Source organism: Martes martes (assembly GCF_963455335.1).
Source record: "Martes martes genome assembly, chromosome: 2".
NCBI lineage: Eukaryota > Metazoa > Chordata > Mammalia > Carnivora > Mustelidae > Martes > Martes martes.
Genome location: NC_137889.1, coordinates 184,153,305 through 184,169,855, shown reverse-complemented (window position 1 = coordinate 184,169,855; position 16,551 = coordinate 184,153,305). Strand labels below are relative to the sequence as shown.

The following is a 16,551-nucleotide window of genomic DNA, read 5'->3' as shown; positions in this document are numbered from 1 at the left end:
CTGAAGAATTAAAAAGTGATGTGGCTTCATGTCTACAACCTACTCTCTAATGGTTCAGGAAGAGAAAGGGAAAGAATAAGGCAAATGTGGTAAAACATGAACTGGGAAATCTGGATGAAGAGTATACAGAAGTTCTTTGTAGTAGTCTCACAACTTTTCTATCAGTTTGAAATTACCTCAAAATACAGTTTTTAGAATAGATACTGTGATTAAGGCATGAAGCCATAACAGAACCAAAAGGCATGTGTAGTCCCTACCAGCCATGACGTTACCACTTCATACCAGTATCAAAAGATTTTACCTCAAATCTAATCCTTTACCTTATTTCTTTTTTTCTCTAGCCATAAAGAAATCATTATCTAAATGTTGAAGAAAACACAGCAGTGCAAGCATCCCCCAAAGATAGGAGCATATTGTAGGCAATCTAACAGAATGTGTTTTCCTAGACAACAGTAACCCCTTGTGGAGGACTCTGAAAATAGATCATTCTAACCTATGAGAATTTGCTATCAAAATGTTAGATCCCTTAGTATAGTTAATAATTTAAGGCCACTATTTACTAAGCAAGTTCTAAATAAATAACATTACCCACAGTTAAAGCCAAAATCCTATTAATAATAAGGTAAGAAAACAGTTATACCAAAGAACTATGCTGCCTCCTTTAACATTCAACGCTTCTCTACCCTTTAGACTTTTTTACCTGTTGTCCGGTCTCCTTAAGAATCTCCTCCTGAAAATTCCTGATTCTCCTCATCAGCTACATCTCTAATCTCTTCTCATTTCTTTTCCTGGTGGCTAAAGTTCTGTCTCTGGCTTTATGCTCACTTTGAATTTCCCTCAGCCATTCCATGGTATCCTATACTTACCACTAATAAACTTCACAGCTCTAGATTTGACCTTCTTCCAAACCACATTTATAATTATTAGAAAATCTTTTCTGGGGGCACCTGGGTGGCTCAGTAGGTTAAGCATCTACCTTTGGCTCAGGTCATGATCCCAGGATCCTGGGATCAAGTCCTGCATCAGGTTTCCTGCTCAGTGGGGAGTCTGCTTCTCTCTCTCTCCCTCTGTTCCTCTCCCAGCTCATTCTCTCTCTGACGATAAAATCTTTAAAAAACAAAAAGAAAAACAAAAAAAAACTAAAAACTAAACATACTTAAAAAAAAAAAAAAGAAAAAAAAATCTTTTCTGGGGCACCGGGGTGAGTCAGTCGGTTGTGTCTGCCTTCAGCTCAGGTCATGATTTCGGGGTCCTGGGATCCAGCACCCCCCCACCCCGCCCCACAGGGAATCTGCTTCTTCCTCTCCCTCTGCTTCTGCCCCTCCCTCCTGCTCATGTGTGCATGCTCTCACTCTCTCTCAAATAAATAATCTTAAAAAAAAAATCTTAGCTATGGCAACAATTCAAAATCAACACGCTGAAAACTGAATTTTGGGGGCACGTGGGTGGCTCAGTTGCTTAAGCAACTGCCTTCAGCTTAGTCATGATCCCAGAGTCCTGGGATCGAGTCCCATTAGGCTTCCAGCTCCACAGGGAGTCTGCTTCTCCCTCTGGCCCTCTCCCCTCTCATGCTCTCTCACTCTCTTTCTCTCAAATAAATAAAATCTTAAAAAAAAAAAAAAAGCTTTTTTTTATATCTTACGTCTAAAACATCTTCCTTCTAATGTGCTCCCAATCTTATTAAGAGTACCCCCTCTCTTCTTGATCACCCAAACCATAAACACTAACAATATTTCCAATTCCTATCTTCCCTCCCTTCATCACTCCACATCCAATTAATCAAGGGTATTCCAACAGGCATTTATCCCCTACTCTTCATTTCTTAAGGACCTTACCAATTCTTAACTTAGACCATTGCAAAAACCTCTAAATTATCTCCTTCCAATACCATACCTGACTATAATCTGTATCAACTGCCAGAATGATAGTCCTAAAATAAATTTCTAATTGCACTACTTCCTTGCTACAAAAGGCTGGATGCATCTTCATTCTCAAAATTCAGCCTAGTTTCTCCACACTATGAGACTCCTGCACTTACATTCCAGTCACACTAAAGTGCCAGGACTACTACTATTCCCATATCTCATACATTCATGCATCTAAGCCCTTCCTCAACCCATCTCTCAAATTCAAATACCCTTTCATCAACTTTACACTAGTCTAAAATGCCACCTCCCCTGTGAAACTGGCTCTAGATTTCCATTAGGAATCAATCATTTCCTGTACCTCATCATAACACTTTCCACATATCTACCTCTTTATTATTTGTGTTGTTTCCCACATTATAAATTCTGAGAGAAGAAATTCTGTGTCATATGTATTTTATTAACCCTCCCAAGCACCCAGAAAAGTGCCAAGCATGACACGATCTTAAAAACTAAAGAGCAGGGACGTCTGGGTGGCTCAGCGGGTTAAGCCACAGCCTTCGGCTCAGATCATGATCTCGGGGTCCTAGGATCGAGCCCCGCACTGGGCTCTCTGCTCGGCGGGGAGCCTGCTTCCCCCGCTCTCTCTGGCTGCCTCTCTGCCTGCTTGTGATCTTTCTCTGTCAAATAAATAAAATCTTAAAAAAAAAAAAAAACAAACTAAAGAGCGAAACTGAACATACCTGCTGGCAGCTCCCGAAATCGTAGATATTCCATAGACCGTGTAGTCACAAGTGGTTTTTGAGGATAATACAGAACATGGGCCAGGGTATCCATACGAACGTGGAAGTTGGTAATATAAACTCCCATAGCCTGCTTACCCATAGCAGACTGGTATGTGTTTCTAGGGGACTAAATGTAGAAATGAAAAGCAGAACCAATGAAAATTTAACTACTTCTAAAGGAACAAACTCCACAGGGTACTACATATATCAGGAATATGGTTGGAAAAGGTTATGCTTTTTTCCAAAAGGTTAATGATAAACATTTGGGAAAATCAACTATGGCTCCTAACAGTGAAACAGTAAGTATATTATATGCATATTTTGTAGGAATTCACAGTCCTTTTCATCACCACCCTTTTAAGAAAAACTACAGATTAATCTAATTTTTTCTACTTCTCCCAATTCCTCACAAACCAGAAGTTAAAAACTGCTACCAACCTGGTTATGATCAGGAAAGGGAATAATAGATGCACAGACACCAAGAATCATTGATGGGTGGATCTCGCAGTGTGTATATGTGGAACAATAAGCTACTTCTTTCTCCTGTAAATCATCTGGAGTCATTGCAAGCATCACTGTTTCTTCTTCCAGGGTATCAATATATTCTACTACCCCACTGGCCACAAGATCCTGCCAACTAAAAAAAAATTCACCTTATTTCCTTATTTACTGAAGTATTTTAACTAAACTTACCACTTAACAAAGAGTATTCCTGTATCTACATGTACAAACACAGAAAGAGTTCCAAAATAAGTATATTATTCATAGTGAAAGGAAAAAAAAAAAAAAGGCAAGTTACTAAACAATACACATGAAGTGTGGTCCTATAAATACTACTAGTTTGTCTTGTTTTGTCCTTTCTTTGAACTATTTGGGGGCACCTGGCCAGCTCTGTCAGTGGAGCATGCAACTCTTGATACTGGGATTGTGAGTCCAAGCTCCACATTGGTATAGAGATTAATTAAAATCTTTTTAAATAAATAAAGGAAATTATTTGTGGATATATGGATATGAGTTACTTTTTAAGAGGAAAATATGAATTGGGGGCTTTTATGTGTTTTTTATTATATATGTTGTTTTAAAATTTTTTTATAAAAAAATATACATTTAAGTATTAAAAAGAAGCTTTAAAACAGGTTCATCTTTTTATTAAATTTTTTATTTACTATTATCCATATTACATGTTACATATACATAACTTATATGTTACTTATTATTACTAGATTTTAACAGGTCACAAAGACTTTTATTCTTAAAACCCTATAAGTTGGGCGCCTGGGTGGCTCAGTGGGTTAAAGCCTCTGCCTTCGGCTCGGGTCATGATCTCAGGGTCCTGGGATCGAGCCCCGCATCGGGCTCTGCTCGGCATGGAGCCTGCTTCTCCCCGCTCCTCTCTGCCTACTTGTGATCTCTGACAAATAAATAAATAAAATCTTAAAAAAAAAAAAAACCTACAAGTCCCTTACGTGATGACAAAATTAAGAAAAACAAATGTGACTGCTAAGAGTGTCTTTTTGGGGGCAATGAAAATGTTCAGGAATTTGGTAGTAGTGATTGATGCACAATCTTATGAATATACTAAAAACCAATGAACTGTAACATTTTCAAATGGTTAAATTTATGGTATGTGAATTGTACTCAATTTTTTCTCACTGCATGTTCTTACCTGTAGTTGTTATATTCTCTCTCTTTCAATTGATCAATATGTCTCTTCTTCAAAAGTAATTTTTGTTTTTCTACAATCAGAAGTGGCCTGCAAATACGGCCTGCATCTGTATAGATCCGAATCTCCCTCTCTCGAATATCTCTAATCATAGAAACCTGTAAGTAAAAAGACAAAACAGTCTCATGAACATTTATTTTCTCTGTATCATTAAGACTTAGCTAAAAATAAAATAAAATTCCTAATAAATTTCTTGAGGAAACAACTATCAAATAAAATGGACAAATTTTAGTTTATCATTGTTGAATATACTAAAAACCTAGGTATAATTTAAAATTTTGTAAAGAGGGGAGCCTGGGTAGCTCGGTCACTAAGCGTGTGCCTTCAGATTGGTCATGATCCTGGGATCGAGCCCCACACTGGGCTCCCTGCTCAGCGGGAAGCCTGTTTCTCCCTCTTCCACTCCCCTGCTTATGTTCCCTCTCTCACTGTGTCTCTCTCTGTCAAATACATAAATAAAATCTTTAAAAACAATAATAATAAAATAAAAAGTAAAATTTTATAAAGAACAAATATTTAAACTTGATAATTATAAAGCTGAATAATATCTGGCAATAATGTCATGCAAGATAAAGTAAAATGAAGAAAATATATTTTTGGCATCACAAACACTAGTATATAACACCTTATTTTGCCTCTTTGGTAACTACAGACTTCACTTCGCAATCTTTCGGTAACCAACCCTGCAAATATCACTGCATTGATATTTTCTCAGTAATAAGCCCAACTTATGACACTTAGCTATCAAACAAATGACACAGTCTACCTGTCCAACACAGCAGTCACTAGCCACATGTCAATATTAAGCACCTGAAATGTGGCCATTCCTTCTGAACTGATATATGCTGCAGTGTACAACATGTACAAACTACAAAATAGACTTCAAAGGCAGTACCACATAAACATAAACAAAGCAGAAACAGACCCATAAATACAGAGAACAAACTGGTGGTTGTCAGAGGGGAGGGAGCTGGGGGGATGGGCAGATAGGGTAGAGGGAGGTAGGAGGTACAGGCTTCCAGTTATGGAATGAATAAGTCATGGGGATAAATGGTACAGTGCAGGGAATATAGTCAAGGGTACTGTAACAGCATGTATGGTGATAGATGGTAACTACATTTGTGGTGAGCATAATGTAGAGAGTTGTCAAATCACTGTTGTATACCTGAAACTAATGTAATACTGAGTGTCAATTATAATAATAAAAAAGTACCACACAAAAATAATTTATTTCCCATAAATAATCCTTTATACTGATTAGATGTTGAAATTGTAGTATTTTGGATGTATCAGGTCAAATAAAATATATCATTAAAATTACTTTAATGTTTCTTATGTTTTTAACATGGCTACTAGAAAAATTTAAATTACATATGTAGCTCAGGTGCTATTTCTACTGGCAGAACTAGAAAATACATTCCCAGAAAACATAAAAAAATATTTTGGGCAGGGGCACCTGGCTGGCTCAGTCGGAAGAGCATGCAGCTCGATCTTGGGATCATGACCATGTGGGGCATAGAGCTTAAGTTTAAAAACAGAAAAAAACAGGGGGAGGGGAATTTACAATTAAAAAAATAATAATTACTAAAAGCACTGCAGAATTTGAAGTACCAATTTACAAAGAAGTCAGTCAAAAAGGAAACAAATAAGAATTTCCAATGAATTACCTCGACCTAATATATAATCTTGGAAGTCAACTACAAAAATGAATTGACAATGAGTTGGGAAATGGAAAAACAGACTGGTATTTCTCCAAGAAAAGTACTTAAAGAAAAGTAAAATCACATCTTGATACTTCTACTGAAGATTAAAGATTGGGTTTATTTAAGAAAGGAAAAGATTTGGATTACTGGCTTTAAAAACAAGAGTAAATCATAAAAGTTTGATCAAAAACATCAAGGTCTTGGGCCCCTGGGTGGCTCAGTGGGTTAAAGCCTCTGCCTTCAGCTCAGGTCATGATCCCAGGGTCCTGGGATCGAGCCCCGCATCGGGCTCTCTGCTCAGCAGGGAACCTGCTTCCTCCTCTCTCTCTGCCTGCCTCTCTGCCTACTTGAGATCTCTGTCAAATAAATAAATAAAATCTTTAAAAAAAAAAAAAAGCCTCTGCCTTCGGCTCAGATCATGATCCCAGGGTCCTGGGATCGAGCCCCACATCGGGCTCTCTGCTCAGTGGGGAGTCTCCTTCCTCCTCTCTCTCTGCCTGCCTCTCTGTCAAATAAATAAATAAAATCTTTAAAAAAAAAAAAAGAAAATCAAAGTCTCCAAAACTAAAAAGTCAAAAGTCATTATAAAGGGAAAATGTTCTACACCCTTAGCCCACATCCTGTCCTTCAAAAACAATCTGAGGAGAAACACTATGTCTTTTAACAGAAACACCATCAGTGGCGCTGTCAATTCTAGGAAAGATGTTGCTTTCAAATGCACTGCCTTGAATCCTTCGAAAATTCCTAATAAAATGCAGTTTTATTGTCTTAACAGGACAACATAAACTGTGAGCTATATCTCCTCAAAGCCCCAAAGGAAAAAGGTATATTTCAGTAGGTCCAGAGAGGACTACTGACAGAACAGCCTAACAGGTCCAACAGAAGGCAGAAATGGGTAAAATAAGGACCTCTGGTAGTTAGAAAACATGAAGGAAAAGAAAAAGTGCCAGACTCCTTCAGGAAAATATACACAATTCTCCCACTTACTTAGAGTCTCCCAAAATCACTCTCTAACAGGGGATTAAAGTGGCTAGTCCAAGGACACAGGGTTACCTTGTATGTTCAATAAACACTTAATGTCTACTATTTGTCAGGTTCCATGCTCACAGCTGAAAATACAAAGTCATATTAATACATGTTCTCTGCCCCTGGAGAGTTAATGATGTGGTGAGTGAGGCAGGCAAGTAAGTTAGAAGGTACTATCTGGGATTAGCACTCTGTCAAAAACATTTTAAGTTAAATACACTATATACAGTCACAGAGCTCTAATAAATCAGGGGGCCATGGAAGAGCCCACAGGCCAAATCTACTCTCACTTGCCATCTATTTTTATAAATAAATTGTTTTATTGGCTTATCTACTGCCTTTGGCTACTTTTCACTACAACAGCAGAGGTGAATACATAACAGACAATATATGGTAAAAAAAATCTAATTTAGTACCTGACCCTTTCCAGAAAACCTTTGCCAAGCTGTGATCTAATCAAACTTTTTTGGGGAGAAGGGGTGTTCAGTAAAGTATCTTGAAGGAGATGAGAATTAATGTAAGTTTTACAGAGTAAGTGAGATTTACCTGAAAAAAAGTAGTAAGGACCTTTTCCCCTATTGCTCATTTTTGAGAAGAAATGGGGGACAGGGAACACAAATATTCCAGGTTAAGGGAATGGGCCCATGGAAAGGTAAAGAGGCCTAAAACAGCATGAAGAATTTAATCTTACCCTAGAAAACACAGAAAAGCTAAAGGCGGCTCTTAGCAGAAAAGCACGGTATGACCAAAGTTCTCAATCATAAAAAAATAAAGCCAATTTTGGTTCTTAGGCTTTCTCTTAGTTCTGCCTGCTCTCAAGTGAAGCATGCTGTTCCTGCCTTCAAGCTATGAGTACTTGTGGTTCAAAACCCAGGATCTGCCTGCTAGAGGAAAGCCTAGAACAATCAAACTCTGTTCCCTGCTCAGCTACACAGAAAAGAGATCAACTACTGACTTAAGTGTGTTACAGTTTCTCTCCAAACCCACTTTCACCTACAAAGAACCCACAGTGCAGATTAAGGGAAATCAAAAGACCAAGCCATATCCCTTAATACAGTACACTAAAATCAAAAGTCCTATTTGGGGTAGTAATAAAGCCCAAATAATATGTATTAATGTTTAAAAAAAAAAAAAACTATCCTAATCCCAAAGTACTTCAATATCCACGTAAATACAGCAATCTTTAGAGATGTATCACATTTTAAGAATAAATCTCTGGGGGGGCACCTGGGTGGCTCAGTGGGTTGGGCCGCTGCCTTCGGCTCGGGTCGTGATCTCGGGGTCCTGGGATCGAGCCCCGCATCGGGCTCTCTGCTCTGCAGGGAGCCTGCTTCCTCCTCTCTCTCTGCCTGCCTCTCTGCCTAGTTGTGATTTCTCTCTGTCAAATAAATAAAATATTTTTTTAAAAAAAGAATAAATCTCTGGGCGCCTGGGTGGCTCAGTAAGCTGAGCATCCAACTCATGGTCCCAGGGTCCTAGGATTGAGCCCCGCAACAGGCTCCCTGCTCAGTGGAGAGCCTGCTTCTCCCTCTCCCTCTCCCTGCCGCTCTGCCTACTTATGCTCGCTGTCAAATAAATAATAAATAAAATCTTAAAAAAAAAAAAAAAGAAATCATGCACTCTGAAAGACTCACTTCAGACACAATGATGTCCATCTGACGCCGCAATTTCCTTAGGGTATTCATAAGTTGTTCAGGATCTTTATGTATTCCAACCCAGCAGCCATTAACAAAAATCTTGGTTGCACTAAAATGTGAAACCAAAAGCATTTTGCAGTTAGTAACTCTATACTAAGCAACAACCAAAGATTAACAGTAGTTTCAAAACAGAAAACACATCCGGGTGCCTGGCTGGCTCAGTTGGTTAAGCATACACCTTTGGCTCAAGTCATAATCCCAGGGTCCTGAGATTGAGCCCTGCGTCGGAAAAGCAGGGAGCCTGCTTCTCCCTCTTCCTCTATTGCTTCCCCCTGCTCATGCTCGCTCCCTCACTCTGTTAAATAAATAAATAAAATCTTCAAAAAAAAGGAAGAAGGAAATCACATCTATACATACTCGGCAATAGCTGCAGGAGAAATTTCTTCTAAATTTTCCATACTCCATTCTTCTAAAAATTCCAAAATTGGAGAAGGCTGAGATCCAACTGAAATATAAGCCATCAGAGCTAAATTCTTCACAAGTCCTACAGCATGGCCCTACAAATAAAAAATAAATCATTCTGATTTAACATGCCTATCAAAATTCTTTTCCATAAACATTTTTCCTTCAATTTGATTCCAGGATTTACTCACACTTTCTAAAAACAAAATCATAAGTAAACATTAGTTCCAAAACCACACAGCTTAATTAAATACTTACTCCTACAAGTAATTACATACCCTATGTAATTACTGGTAGAGTTTTTGTCCTAAATGTAAATTCTAATGTATTACCTCTGGGGTTTCAGCAGGACACACCATTCCCCACAACGTATTATGCAATTGTCTTGGTTTTGCTAGCTTGCCATCTCTACCAATAGGTGAATTTAAACGACGAAGGTGAGAAAGAGTTGATGCAAAAGTCAGGCGGTTTAATACCTAGAAAACAATAGCAAATCTTTTAAGTTTGGACATTTCTGTTACTCAAACGATCACATTTTTGGCAAATACTGGAATGAGGCAAAGTCACATTTTTACCTATAATCAACTGCCAAACTCTCCTAAACCCTCCTTTCTGCATCTTGCTCCTGAATAATATCATGCACCCCATAACTTAAGTGCCCCTTATAGCAGGGATGGCAAATATGTGATGTACAGTTCTAACATACCACATAAATACTTTATGCTCGCCTCCAACCACCAGACTGTTAATTCCGTTAAGAGTTGGCGCCCCTAACCGCCACACTGCTCACGGGTCCACACTGTACTGTACTTTGCATCAAAGAAAAGGAATACCCATTTATTCTCTGGGTCAGTGTCTAACATGGAGCTCCAGAAACATAAAAATTTCACTAACATGGACTGTCTTACTCCCAAGCAGCTACACTTATTTATTAACTATCTTGCTGCAAGCCAAAACCTTAATCTCTCACAAGTAATGCTAACAGCTAATTCAAGAAAAATTTCACTCATAATTCAAAATCCCCCAATGCTACTATACCTGAGGGGAAAAAAAGCAAATTCATATTCAGTGAATGAAAGGATCTATTAGTTGCACAACATTTTTCTATCAAACCTGTAGTCACAGGCAATGTCCTACCTGAGATACTCCAGCTCTGGCTTGATGAGCTTTCTTTTGGTCACCCCAGTTTCCCGTGGCTAAAGAGTATTTTAAGCCATCAGATATAATCCTTGTTTTAATTGCCAACTCCAAATTAAAATCCTTTCCTCGATCAATAAACTTCTGTGCATAGATCCGTACTTCTTTAAGCAAATTCTTAAACATACTGCCAAGTAAAATGATATCATTTTAAACATGTAAAGGTCAACAACATGTATTCTCAATATGGACAATACTGCCCACAATGTGAAGGAAAATAGTTGGGGTAGAGGAAGGGAAGTGTTTTTGTTTTGTTTTGCTTTAAGAATTTTTATTTATTCATTTAACAGACAGAGATCACAAGCAGGCAGAGAGGCAGGAAGAAAGAGGGGGAGGGAAGGAGGCTCCCCGCTAAGCAGAGAGCCTGACGTGGGGCTCAATCCCAGACTGGGATCATGACCCAAGCAGAAGGCAGAGACTTTAACCCACTGAGCCACCCAGGCACCCCGGAAAGGAAGTGTTATTACTCTTTTTATGGAAAAAGCACTGATGTACTTACAGTACATAAACATACATGAGGGGAGGGGCGCCTGGGTGGCTCAGTGGGTTAAAGCCTCTGCCTTCGGCTCAGGTCATGATCCCAGGGTCCTGGGATGGAGCCCCGAATCGGGCTCTCTGCTCGGCAGGGAGCCTGCTTCCCTTCCTCTCTCTCTGCCTGCCTCTCTGCCTACTTGTGGTCTCTGTCTGTCAAATAAATAAATAAAATCTTAAAAAAAAAAAAAAACAGAATACATAGGGATGCCTGGGTGGCTCAGTTGGTTAAGTGTATGCCTTCGGCCCAGGTCATCTCAGGGTCCTGGCATCAAGCCCCACATCTGGCTACCTGCTCAGTGGGGAGTCTGTTTCTCCCTATCCCTCTGACCCTTCTCCCCGCAGCCCCCTGCTCATGCATGTGCATACACACTCTCTCTCAAATAAATGTTTTACAAAAAAAAAAAAAAAAGTATGTAGCAACTTTTTATTAAATTGTCTATATTTTGTTTTTAAAAATAACTTCTCTGATCACAAAAGTGTTATATGTTCATTATAGGAAATATGAAAAACAAAGACATATGAAGGAAAAAAACTCACATTACACCAATACTGCTAATATTTTGATAGATTTCCCTCCAGCTTTTGTGATTTTATAAAATGCAAAAGCACAACTAAAAATTCCAATATCATCAGTACTCAGAAAATCAAGACAAATGCCTTATAAAGCTACAAGAGGAATAAAGAGGAAAAAATAATAAACTGTTTTCATAAACTTGAAATTCTCAGACATGAAGCAGAATAAAATCTGGACAAGTGGCAAAGAGAATGTAGCTAACTTCAATGCCAATACAGTTTAGTACCTCTGTTAGTGCAATGATCAATCTAAAGTGAAATCTCTCTACTTTAAACAATATCATTCTATCATTCCTTACCCTCTAAATAAGAATGCAAGCAGTGGCCCAGCAAGATCCAATCTTTTGTTTCCATAGTGATCCCTGTCATCCAATTCTCTTCTACCCAAGGCTGCCAGAAGCAACCTATGAACCATGTACCTTTAAAATAAAATAAGAAAGAAAGAAAAAGAAGTGAAAAACAAAACATAAAGCTTTTGGTTTTTTTAAAAAACTCGTACGTTAAAAACACATTTCTGACATTTTTAACTTTAGGAAAAATTGTATCTCAACAGTATCCTGGCAAAAATCTTAGAACAGTATTTAACATACCCCAAGAAATAAGCTTTTTTAGTCTCACAAAAGTCGCTGACACCAACATGAGGAAGCATTTCTTTTTGTAAGACTTCTTTTGCATATTTAATTCTTTTCTCTTTAGTGACACCAGGCTTTGCCCCTCTTGAACCAATGAAATTTAGTGCAACATTCTGTTCCTGGATGACAAAAGCTTCATCGAGAGAAGGTTTCACCTATCAGACAATTCAAATGAAAGTTATTTTCAAATTCATATTTTCACCTTAAAATAAGTCAACTGTAACTTAAACTTAAAACATGTTAAGTATCCCTATGTACCTAATAGGATATACAAAAATTTTTTTTAAAAAACAAGGAATCATAAAATCGTAGAACTTGAATACACTTTAAGATCTAGAGATCTCTGACAAAATCCACTCATCAACACAGGCAATTATACTTCCAAAAAAAATACAAATAATTCCATCATAAAAAAAAGTAGTTTTTGATTTTTATAATTTAATGAACAATGGCAAAATAAAAATCCCTTCTAAATATCTTACATCAATTAGAAAAGTTTAATAGTCAAATTAAAATTTACTAAACTACAAATGAATAAATGCACCAGACTGGTTTTAGCCTTGGTTTAAGAGGTTTTTAACCTATAAATAAAAGCACTCTGTGTTTTGTAAAAGAGAATATTTCAAAGGCACATTGTTATAGGGACCTACATCCCATACCTGCTGCTAAACAGCCGTGGCCCCTGAGCAGTCATGTAATCAGTTTCCTTGTCTACAAAGTAGTCAGTTATGATAATCTCTAAGTTTCACCCTAGTTCTAACATTCTAAAATTATAATTTTACACAATGAGCATAAGGAATGAGAGGTACCACTGAGTAATTCTGGCGCCTGTAAATACACTTTAATCCTATCACATATACTGAAATGCCTTTCTTGCCTTTGACTTCTTAGGTCTATTTATCACTGATTCTCAAGTTTAAACACCCAAATTCCAATCATGGAACCAAAGATCAGAAAAAGGTAACATAAACCATTCAAAGTGAGGCCACAGTATGGTAAATGGAAGTGGTCTTTTTAAATTGTCAATGATGTTGTGAAACTTCTGTTAAGGTTCATATGGATTCAGAAAAAGGGATAATGATAATATTTGCAGAAGAAAAAATTAAACCACTTTTGCAAAGTGAATGCTTGACACAGACTGTAAAAATTGGCCCAAGCTTTGTAAGAGCTAAAGGAACAAGTAGTAACTTTCAAAATAAATAAATAAATAAATAACATACAGAAAGTGAATCATCTCTTTCACTTTACTAAGAAAATTCTAGTTTGAATATGGTCCAAATCCAGTTTGAATCATTTGGGATGCCTTTTGGATAAAAGATAACATATATTTTCTTTTAAATACTTAAGCAGTTAACATATTTAAGTATTTAAAGAAAACAAAAACAAAACAAAAAAAATATGAACACTGTTAAAAGCTTAAAGTAAAATCTAACCAGAATCCAATTTTCTCATGGAACCGTGTCAGTGCTCTAATAACATATACTCACTCCGACAATTCACTTTGTGACCAATGTTTAGCCTCCATTTAACCTTATTTCTCAGTAGTCTTAAAAGACTGGACAATTCAGGACAACTTTAAAACTATCAACTACTAAGACAAGGATCATTAATAAAAAGCACTGACAAAGAAATGGATATTTACCTAGACTCAAAGAACCTTCCCACAAAAACAGTAACTTTATTGTAGAGGAACCTAAGAGGCTACTGTAGGGTTAATATTACAAATAATGGAACAAAATTCCATCACATGACTCCTGATGCAATGTCCTGGGAAGCACACAATATTGCTTCCATATTGTGTGCTTCCCAGGACATTGCATCAGGAGTCATGTGATGGAATTTTGGCAAAAAAGGGATAAATTGAATCTAATCATGAAGAAATACCAGAGAAGTCCAAATTGAGGCAAATTCTACAAAGTAACTGGTTTATTCTCTCCAAAAATTTCAATGTTATTAAACACTGAGGGAAAAGACAACAAAACATTTTTTAAAGAGTCTGAAGAGACATAAAAATGACATCCAGGGGGCGCCTGGGTGGCTCAGTGGGTTGGGGCCTCTGCCTTTGGCTCCGGTCATGATCCCAGGGTCCTGGGATCCAGCCCTACATCGGGCTCTCTGCTCAGCAGGGAGCCTGCTTCCTCCTCTCTCTCTCTCTCTCTGCCTGCCTCTCTGCCTACTTGTGATCTCTATTTGTCAAATAAATAAATAAAATCTTAAAAAAAAAAATGACATCCAATACACAATCCTCGATTGGATTCTGAGCCAGGAAAAAAAAAAAAACAAACATTAAGGACGTTATCAAGACAACCGGCAAAAATCTAAATAAGATCTATGGCTTAATAGTACTGAAGCCAAGTGAAAGGTTCTGATTTTATTAACTATATTATGAATATGTAATTACTGTCTTGGTTCTTAGGAAATACACACTGAGGTATTTAGGAGTAAAAGGCACAATGCCTGAAAATCACTCTCAAATGATCTAGAAAAAAATAATGTGTGTATATAAAGAGAATGCTAAATCAAATGTAGCACAGCTAACAACTAGTGAATCTGGGTGAAGAGTATACAAGAGTTCTTTGCAACTTTTCTGTAAGTTTGACATTATCTCAAAATAAAAAAGAAGGTATCAACTATTTATTTTCCTTTTTTATTAAATCGCGCCAGCGTTGTATGTTTTCATGATTTTCCTTACTAGGGTTTCTTCTTGCTACTGTCCGTGAACTCTGGCTGCCTCTAGTTTTTATGTCTATTTTAAACAAAATTGTCAAGAAAGAAGCTGAAGCAAGGCTGCAGGCTTTCACTACACAGTAAATGGCATGGGATTTGTGACAACTAAATTACTCTTCAGAGCATCTTTCTACTATGTTTTAAGATTAGCAACAGTAACTTTAAACCTCTTGTAAAACACTGCAAATACATTTTGCTTTCACATTACCATTTCCATCATCTCTGGATCTTCAAAATCGTAAATAATATGCTCTAAAATATCTCTGTCAGACACAAAACCTAATGCTCTGAACACGATAATGATGGGAACTTCCTGCTTGATATATGGTAGGGTTGCCACAATGCGCTGACCAATAGCACTCTTTTTCGCTCCCTAGAAAAATAAAACATCATTAGAATATCAGTACAAAGAGATCATAGCCATGTACAAACATCATGAGAATCATTTCATATACATGTTCATTGTATGTATTTCAAAGGAAGTATACCTTCTTACTTTAAGGAACATACTATGGCTCCTTTTCAAAACCAATGGAACAGGTTTACTAATTTTATAAACAGGCTGATCATGTAGGCATGAGAGAACTTCCATCCTCTACTATCTGCCTGCCAAGACTCTCTTAGAATTACCCAATACCGCACTTGGAATTGACATTTGTAGCTAACTGACTGGCTACAAAAGAAGATGAACACTGATCCTGCACCCTGTCCCCTGGCAAAAACAAAACAAAACACACACACACACACACACACACACACAAAACAAAACGGACCACACAAAACTCTCTGGAAGAAAGACATGAGGGGTAAAAATATATATACACATATGGACAAATATGGGAAAAAAGCTAAGTAACAAATGAAAAACAAGTATTAACTCAGAGCTGGCCTGTAAAGTATCTCTCATTTGAATATTTCAAAATTAACAAAAAGCCTCTTTCCAAAAGTTTATTTTTTCCAGTTTCTCTTTAACTGTACACACATACAAAAATAAAACAGAAGTTACTAACCTACACTTTCATACAAATAACTGGCTTCTCCCTTTTAATTTTATTTCTTTCTTTAATATTAAGCTCTATCCTCTCTTGGCTTCATACCCCTACATTATCATGGTCCCTCCAATAACAATTTCTGTCATCTCTCTCCTCCTATTCAGGCCTCGGTCCTGAGACACCTTATCCCATCTTACGGGTCTTCAGTTAACCACTCTTCATGAACAATATCCAAACCTTCATCTTGCTCTTTTTCCTGTACCCTCAGCCCTCATATCTCCAAATGCCATTGGTTGTTTCTACTTCCATGTCAATTATTCCATTCAGTCTATTATTTGTTTCATCACAGATCTTTCTCAGAATAAGCAAAACACAAAAAAATAATGCACACATCACGTACCCTCACAAAATCTTTTGTCTAAAAAATGAACTCATTACATTCTAAAAATCAATTCTTAGGGCGCCTGGGTGGCTCAGTAGTTTAAAGCCTCTGCCTTCAGCTCAGGTCATGATCCCAGGGTTCTAGAATTGAGCCCTGCATCGGGCTCTCTGCTCAGCAGGGAGCCTGCTTCCACCTCTCTCTCTCTCTCTCTCTCTCTCTCTCTCTCTCTCTCTCTCGGGCTCTCTGCTCAGCAGGGAGCCTGCTTCCACCTCTCTCTCTCTCTCTCTCTCTGCCTGCCTCTCTGCCTACTTGT

General features: G+C 37.6%; 1 protein-coding gene across 1 annotated transcript in view; it reads right to left on the bottom strand.

The window, feature by feature from the left end:
* POLR2B (RNA polymerase II subunit B) overlaps nt 1-16,551 on the bottom strand; it is a 46,008-nt gene that overhangs the window by 13,842 nt on the left and 15,615 nt on the right. Inside the window, exons 7-16 of the mRNA XM_080797032.1 lie at nt 15,073-15,237; nt 12,096-12,292; nt 11,805-11,924; nt 10,339-10,525; nt 9,534-9,677; nt 9,157-9,296; nt 8,737-8,848; nt 4,317-4,471; nt 3,089-3,287; nt 2,609-2,777 (exon numbers count right to left, since the gene is read on the bottom strand). Of these exons, the coding sequence (XP_080653158.1) occupies nt 2,609-2,777; nt 3,089-3,287; nt 4,317-4,471; nt 8,737-8,848; nt 9,157-9,296; nt 9,534-9,677; nt 10,339-10,525; nt 11,805-11,924; nt 12,096-12,292; nt 15,073-15,237 (1,588 nt within the window). The remainder of the gene's footprint in view (nt 1-2,608; nt 2,778-3,088; nt 3,288-4,316; nt 4,472-8,736; nt 8,849-9,156; nt 9,297-9,533; nt 9,678-10,338; nt 10,526-11,804; nt 11,925-12,095; nt 12,293-15,072; nt 15,238-16,551) is intronic.